This window comes from Stegastes partitus, unplaced genomic scaffold (assembly GCF_000690725.1).
Source record: "Stegastes partitus isolate 25-593 unplaced genomic scaffold, Stegastes_partitus-1.0.2 Scaffold577, whole genome shotgun sequence".
In the NCBI taxonomy this organism is placed as follows: domain Eukaryota; kingdom Metazoa; phylum Chordata; class Actinopteri; family Pomacentridae; genus Stegastes; species Stegastes partitus.
Genome location: NW_007578308.1, coordinates 242870 through 251271, shown reverse-complemented (window position 1 = coordinate 251271; position 8402 = coordinate 242870). Strand labels below are relative to the sequence as shown.

At 46.6% G+C, this 8402-nt stretch overlaps 1 protein-coding gene across 1 annotated transcript in view; it reads left to right on the top strand.

The window, feature by feature from the left end:
• Positions 1–8402, top strand: part of gripap1 (GRIP1 associated protein 1) — a 35510-nt gene that overhangs the window by 22329 nt on the left and 4779 nt on the right. The window contains exons 19-25 of the mRNA XM_008288857.1: positions 593–647; positions 1305–1460; positions 2890–2946; positions 3288–3387; positions 4733–4863; positions 6378–6494; positions 6870–6963. Of these exons, the coding sequence (XP_008287079.1) occupies positions 593–647; positions 1305–1460; positions 2890–2946; positions 3288–3387; positions 4733–4863; positions 6378–6494; positions 6870–6963 (710 nt within the window). The remainder of the gene's footprint in view (positions 1–592; positions 648–1304; positions 1461–2889; positions 2947–3287; positions 3388–4732; positions 4864–6377; positions 6495–6869; positions 6964–8402) is intronic.

Here is an 8402-nt window from a genome sequence, read left to right as displayed (position 1 = left end):
TCGTTATTGTAATTGAAGGTGTCTAATTGAAGCGTCTCCATGGTAACCGGAGAGGTGAAGGGGTGTTAACGGCGGGTTGGACTGGGGGAGGCTCACGTGACACCAAAGCTTCTGTGTGTTCAATAACCAATAATCACCATCGTGACGGGAGCCCTCTCAGCCAATCAGAGAGCAGGAAGCGTCTCCTTCAGGGACGGTTTCCTCAGAGACTCTGATTATTACTGAGTGTTTTATCTTAATAGGAAAAGTTAATTAACGATGGAGGGGTCTAATTAGTGGGCAGGACGCAGGTACGGTTTGGATTTCAGCCTCAAACACGGTTAAAAGTAATCAGTTTGTTCCTTACAAGAGCTGAACAGTGGGATTATTCAAAGGTTTGTGTTTGAAATAAAGCAGCAGAAAATGTTTTTACATCACAGGAGTGAGAACAGGACGACATAAATCACCCAGCAGGGCTGTTGTGTGTCTGTTTGCACTGAATCAGCATCAGATTGTGTCTCTTTGTGGTTGTCTCTGTCTTCCTGTGGTCACTTGTTTGTCTTCGTGCATTTTTGTAGTCGTTTTGTTTTTGTTTCTGCTCATTTTACGTCAGTTTTGATCCCCGTCTGGTCTTGTTGTGCGTCTTTGTGTTCGTTTGTTCGCCTGCGGTTTGTTCATTTTGCATCTCTTTGTTTGCGTTTTGTATCTAACAGGTTGTGTTCATTTTGTGTCTCTGTTTCTGTCTCTGCATCTCCTTCTTGTCTTTTTATCACCATTTGTGGCTCTTGCTGTTGGTTTTGAGTCTTTCGGCTGTTGTGCGTCTGTTGAAGTTGGTTTTGCGTCTCCTTTGGTCACTTCCAACCTGTTTCTGGTCGGTTTGTGTTCATTTTCTCTGGATACGTTGAGTGGATGCTGTCCTCTTGGTTCTGTGTGTAAAGCAGCTGTTTGTGTTGCAGCAGCGTCACATCCGAGTCTTTAAATGTCACTGAGTGAAGAATCATTTAACATGACGGGCGACATTTCTATCAGACAAACTCTGAGAAACTTCACCGCGTGGATCGTTTTAACATTTCTGCTCTTTGCTTCGCTGTAATCGGATGTGAGCTCCTCAGAAACGAAGCCTGAAGCTGTTTGTGTTGCTGATTGAGGTGTGCGACATTACAGGGAATTAACCGACTCCTGCAGAATTACAAGCTTTTTTCTGTCTCCGTCAGCCGCCGCTGCCTTTAATGTCGATTTCAGTCAAATTAATTAGCAGCAGAAGATTAGAGGGGAATTAAAAGCAGGTTCCCTTCCTGCATTAATCCCTCGGTCAGCTGGATTAGGAGCGACGGGGGCATCGCTGGAGGAAAAGTTTGAGCCGAAGTCTTGTTGTGTGTCTGCAGGAGAAGCAGGAGGAGATGGAAGGGCTGAAGCAGCAGCTGGTGGAGGTGGAGAAGCAGAAGGACGAACACGTGGACGCCATCGGGAAACTCAAACAGGTAAAAGCTTTCAGCAGGTCTGAACACCAGCTTTAAAGGTAATCAGAAAACCGTAAAACTGCAGACGGTGGTTTGATCGCTGGGCGCTCTGAGGCCTCAGGTGACTCTGCAGGTGAACCGGCAGATAAAAGCCGACTTTGAGGCTCCGCTTTTTAACCTTTAGGCATCTCTCACTTTGAACACAGCATCCGTGGACCTTTAGAAAGCACCAGAAGGTCCTCTGATCTCTGCGTGCTCCAAGTCTCACATCAGCTTCTTTATTGTCGGCCACTTTGTGATGCTGACTGTAGTGAAGTGTGTTATTGTAGGAGGGGATGAAACAGCAGTCGCTCAGCTTACACTTTTACCAGCATTTATCACATTATTATGATGTAGATATAAACAATGTCCACAAAGACAAACAAACGGAGCGCTGAGGGACACAAAACAACTGCCAGGACATGCAAAATGACCACAAAGAGATGCAACGGGACCAGAAACAGGCACAAAAATGCCACAAAGATACAACAAAGAGACACAAAAAGACCACAATGAGACAAAAGATGACCACAAAAAGACATAAAATGATCACAAAGACGCACAAAATTACCAGAGAAACACAAAACATCTGCAAAGACACTCAGAATACCACAAAATTGCAACTAAGAGATGAAAGCGACACAAAAACGCCACAAATTAAGGACTAAAAATGACTACAAGGAGACACAAAAGTCAAAAGCTGTACCTGATTGAGGTCCAACCAGAGAGCTTGTCTTGGTTTTCTCCTGGTGCAGACCTGCTCTGCTTCCAGAGCTCCTGCAACACTTCAGCTCTTCCTGGACGTCCTGTTCAGGAAACATCTGAGATCAGTCTCCTAAACCGAACACTCCTCAACTGGAGTTTCATTTTGGGAAGCAAGTGGCAGGAAATGGTTGAATCAGTGTCTGATGTTTGTTCTGAGCTCCAGTGGACGTCCAGAGTGGAGCTCTGGGAGCAGAGCAGCACTGTAGGCCACGCTGAAGAGGTCAACTAGTCAGATAGTTTCTGGTCTCTACAGGTTTACATCGTCTTTATCACACCTTATATATGAAACACAACAGTTTCAACATGCTTTCCTTCTCTAGTCCTGTCTGTGTTTAACTGTGTGGATGTGGCTGAGGTGGTTCTTATAGAGAACTGTTATGACGTAGTGGCCACGTTACCACCTCCTGGTAACGAGAAAATAGATCAAAAAAGCTCTGGTCAGGGCACAAAACTGAGCAAATACTTCTGTCAGGGTGAGGGAAAAATGTAAGACGATCAAAAGCAGCCAATTCTGATATCTGGGACACTGATCCATCGTGTTTGTGTGTGAAAAACTCCTCCAACGATGATCAATCAGTTCATGGACCAACTGGTGAAGCTCTGAAGCTCCACAGAATCAGAAGTTCAGACTGTTTTCTCTCTGCAGGAGATAAAGGACACGGTGGACGGTCAGAGGATCCTGGAGAAGAAGGGAAGTGCAGCGGTAAGTTATCTGTCTGACTGTAAACTGTCTGACTGTAGATTGTGTTTATGACTGTAAACTGTCTGACTGTAGATTGTGTTTATGACTGTAAACTGTCTGACTGTAGATTGTGTTTATGACTGTAAACTGTCTGACTGTCTGTCTGTAGACTGTCTGTCTGATTGTAGACTGTCTGTCTGACTGTCTGATGGACAGAGTGATGGCGGAGACAGACGGAGGACAATTTGAATAGAGATGAGAGAGAGAAAGTATTTTTGCAGAGCAATTTGAGAGCAGCCGTGCATGGAAAATAATAATTAGAAAGTAAATCTGTGTGTGCGGTTGTGTGTGTTTGTGTGCAGCTGAAGGACTTGAAGCGGCAGCTGCAGCTGGAGAGGAAGCGAGCAGACAAGCTGCAGGAGAGACTCCAGGAGATCCTGACCAACAGCAAAACCAGGACAGGTAGACGCACCTGGAGCTGTGTTGTTATCGATATCAATTAAAAATATAACCGACAAAGCAGAAGAAGAAGGTCGCGATGTCAGGAAACGTATCGTAGACCAGCTGTAGTACCTGGTTGTTCCACCAGGTGGAGCCTCTTCCTGTTTAGTCCTGTAGAGACCAGAGGAGGCGTCTACAGACTACAGCTCATGGTGGCAGCAGAGAGCATTGTGGGAGTTTAGCAGCAACGGGACCATGACAGAGACTCTGAGGAGGTTCAGGACCTCCAACCAGAGCTCACTTGTTCACATTTACAATTAATTGATTACTGATTGTTCAAAACATGCATCCTTGTGTTGAGCTCACCTTCTGGAAGAGACGTGGACAGTACAGCTGCACGTTATTGATCCGCCGCCTCTGATCAGAAAAGATACAAAGAGACACAAAACAGCCACAAACAGACACACAACGGTCTGTGCTGCTGCAGCTGCAGGTTATTGATCAGAACCTGAAGTGAAACTCACAGTGAGGATTTAAATCTGCTAAATGGACAGCGCTCCCCTTTAAATGCTCTAAGGAGAGTGTGTGTGTGTGTGTGTGTGTGTGTGTGTGGGTGTGTGTGTGTGTGTGTGTGTGTGTGTGTGTGTGTGTGTGTGTGTGTGTGTGTCCTGGGAGGCTGAGATGTGATGGTAACGTGACCAATGGGTCCGTAATCGGCGGCATGCTAACCTCTGCGTCAGGAGGTTCTGGCTCAGTCCGGAACCTTCTGCTGAATATTTAATGCCGCGCTCTGGTTCCCAGCGCTCTGGTGGACACACTGGCGTCTGCTGCACACACACACACACACACACACAAACAAAATACACACTAATGAAACACACACCTCCAGAACTTCTTCTGTTTTTCTGCATCAAAGTTTTCTTTTTCTCTGTTTGTTTAATGTTTGTGTTCTGCTGCATGTTTTTGTATTTCTTGGACCGATCACACGTTTTCTTCTGGTTTACACACACACACACACACACACACACACACACACTGAGTGGCAGCAGTGCAGGGCAGTCCTCAGCTTCATGTATAATCTATGAGCTGTGCTGAATGTTTAAAAGCTCTTCAGCACAAACCTGAGAATCAGACATTTTAAAGTAGCCTACTTATGCTGCTGCACCTGCCTTAAAGGGACGGGCCTGGTTGTTAAAGGGACGGTCTGGTTCTGAAAGGGACGGGTTCTTAAAAGGATGGGCCTGGTTCTTAAAGGGATGGGCCTGGTTGTTAAAGGGATGGGCCTGGTTCTTAAAGGGGCGGTGTCTGCAGGTCCAAACAGCTGACAGTTATATATCATTAACTGTGTTCTGTGGTTCTGGTCCAGGTCTGGAGGAGCTGGTTCTGTCGGAGATCAACAGTCCCAGTCGGACTCAGCAGACCGGAGACTCGTCGTCCGTCTCGTCCTTCTCCTACAGAGACATGATGAAGGAGGCCCAGCCGACCAATCAGAACAAGGTGGGCGGAGCATCAGTAATAATGCAGTTTCAGACCAGTCAGCGTTTTAACTCACTGGGTTCATGTTTAACTGCAACATAAAGTCCTGCAGCTCTGTGGAACCAGAACTTGAAGCAGGAGAGAGAACTCAGAGACGTGTTCTGTCAGCAGGACTCAGGTAGAACCATGAGAACCGTGTCTCCAGATGTTAAACACTGGGACTATCGTCTCACCGTCCTGCAGATGTTGCACTAGCTCCATGTTCCGGCCTCTGTGGAAACACTGCCTGCAGTTCAACCTGAAAACGATGTTCTGCTGCTCTGAAGCCTGATAATAAACCATTAGTTGGGAAAACAATCAGCAGACGAACGGGTTTATCGCTCCGTGGCTGCGTTGTTGTTACAGCTGTTGCCACGGCGATGTGCTGACATCCCATCATCGCCTCTGCTTTTCTTTTGCTGCCTTTGTTTTCTCAGGTGCGTTTGAGGTTCCTGCTGCTGAATTTAACTTTCTATTGATAGAAACTCTGTAAATAGAGCCGACGGCGCCGTGACGCCGTACGGGTCAGTTTACTGCCGTCGTCGTGGCAACAGAGTCACATGACGACGTCTGGTGACGAAGCCTCGGTGGGCTTCAGATGATGTTTTTAGCTCCACGTTGTCAGACTGAGCATCCGGAGGAGGAAGGTTTTAGCTGGCAGGTGATGAACGGTCGGATCAGTTCTACAGTTCAGCTGAAGGCAGCAGAACCTTTACGTCCGTTCCCTCCGTCGACGCCAACGTTTTTAACAAGTTAAAAGTATAACTATAAAAGTAACTCACAGCTGTTCACATTGGCAGCTTCAGTAAATGCAGAAAAACGTGATTTATTTCTCCTCAGAGGCAGCAAGAAGTAAAGCTGCAGCGATTCGTTCATAATTAATCAAAATTCAACAAAAAAAAGTCCATAAATGTAAATATGTTCAGTTCTTTCCTCTTCTGTGACAGTAAACATCTGTAGACAGAACAAAACATTCGTAATCTCGTGTTTCAGGAAACTCTGGTCAACGTTTTTCACTTTTTTCAGACATTTTAGAGCCCAAACAGTGAACTGATCAACAAACCCAGTTTCACATTCATGTCCTTTTTTGTTTTTTTTTTTTTTTTTCCAACGTTTCCAAAGTTTTCCATAAAATTTGCTTGACAACCGGATCCAACCGCTTCGATCACGATGTCAGCAGAGCTACCAGAACAAGCAGTGGCTCCTGGACGTGACCCGTCCAGAGTCACTCACAAAATATCCAAAAGTAAGGAGTTAAAAACGGTCCAGACGACTCGAACCGCCTCGAAAATCATTAGAAAATATTCCAAAGTAAAAAAAAAAGTTTAAAATGGTGCAAAACGACTTGAAATGTCTTCAAACGTGTCCAGATGAGTTAGAAATGTCTTAAAATCCGTCCAAATTAGATGAAAACAGTAAAAATGTGTGTAAGAGATGCCTTGAATGTCTTGAGTGGTGTTTGAAAGGACTCACGTCTGGTTTCTGTCTGTCGTCAGTCCGGAGGAGGAAGTCCTCAGTCTCAGCGTCCGGCCGAGCTGTCCGACGACGAGGTGGGAGAGCTGTTCCAGCGTCTGGCCGAGGTCCAGCAGGAGAAGTGGATGCTGGAGGAGAAGGTGAGCATCCCCCTGTTACCGCGGCGACCAGGCCGTCGCCCCGGACGGCGGCACAACGTGCACACGGCAGCGACCGTCCTGATTTAACGCCTCAGCTCTTTTAACGCTTCACTTTGTTCCTCGACTCGACAGCCGGTCAACAGTAAAAGTGGCTCCTGCTTGAAGACGTATATTTTTAGATGCATTATTAATGTCCTGCACTGTTTGTACAGTTTATATGGATCCACTGGGTCGGCGCTGACGCTGCAGACCAGCACAGTCCACCGCAGACACACAAAGAACCGGGCCTCAGCTTTTATTAAACAAGTGTTAGTTCAGCCGTCACTTCATTTTAAAAAAGTCTCCAAAACCTTTTAATGCATTGTCGTGTTCCAGGTGAAACATCTGGAGGTGAGCTGCTCGTCGATGGCTGAAGACATCTGCAGGAAGAGCGCCATCATAGAGACGTACGTGATGGACAGCCGCATCGGTGAGGAACGCTTCATCCATCACAGGTTCATGTTCAGCAGCAACTGAACATCTGGTTAAAGCTGCTGATGCAGACCAGGGACACCCAGCAGCTCTGACACGCTTCGGTTCACATGGTGCAGAGAAACGACTGGATTTAAGCTCCACGTTTAGATCATCCAGGCTGAACGCAGAGCTTGAAGAAGAAGCTTTGCTGCTTCTCTACATTCAGGAGAATTTACAAAAACGTCTCTTTCATGTCAAAGTGACGACAAAGTAGTAAAAATAAAAAATGTAAAACCAGCATAAACATCCTCCTCCTCCAGCCAGTCCTCAGCAGATGGACCTTCAGCTCCATCACTGGTTCTGTTGGTCTCCATCAGCCTGAACATCTGGACGCTGCAGCTTCACCGCATTGTTCTGATGAAGCTGTTCAGACTCTGTCGGGTTCCACAGGGATCATGAGGGAACAGAACTTTTCAGGTCCAGACTCTAATTCTCAGCTGGATGGAGGTCTGGACTCTGACTGGGCCTCCAGAACTTCACCTTGTTGTCTTCAAACCATCTCTGTGGAGCTTTGGCTGTTTGCTTCGGCTCATTGTCTTGATGGAAACCAAGTCTTCTCCACGTCTCAGTTCTCCTGCAGACTGCATCAGGTTGTTAGTGGTGATGTTCAGTGTTTGGTGTCCTCCAAACATAACATCTAGTCTGATGGACAAAAGCTCCATTGTGGTCTCCTCAGACCAAAGAACCTTCTTCCAGGTGACTTCAGAGTCTCCACATGTCTTCTGGTGAACTCTAGTCCAGATTTAACTCCTTCAGAGGAGTCATAGGAGTCCTGCTGGCCTCTCTCACTCGTCTCCTTCTTGTTCCTCCTCCAGAGGAGTCGTGGGTGTCAGTGATGTGAACTATGAGAACAATAATGTTGCTGAACGTTAAAACAGTGAAGTTGTTCCTGTAGAGCTGCAGACTTCAAACCTGAGCCTGTGAATGAGCAGCATGTGGGTTCTGGACAGCAGCTGAGTGCAACACAACTGATTTACAGATTTTTCTCTTTGAGCTGTCAGATAACGAATGAAATGTGCTGCTGATGAAGTCCTGATTTCACTGTTAGAGTCCAGCAGCTCCACGGTGCCTTCACATATTCTGACATTTAAAACGCCGATCAAAGAGAAAGTCGGAGGCGTCGCTGCTGACGTCCGTCACAGAAAGCTCTGACGGCTTCACATTCGCTCTGTGACGCCTGTGTTCAGGAGGAGAGCTTGGAGACGAAAGCAGAGAAACGTGTCCTCACATGTTACAGACTGAATGTTCACTATACCATCCTGGTGCATTCTGGGAAACGTAGGAGGAGCTCTCTTCTGCTCGTCTCTTCACCTGCAACAGTCTTTGTTGTAGAACCCGTCAGACTGATGAATCACACCTCCTCCCCATCCTCCTCCTCACCTGCTCCTCCCATCA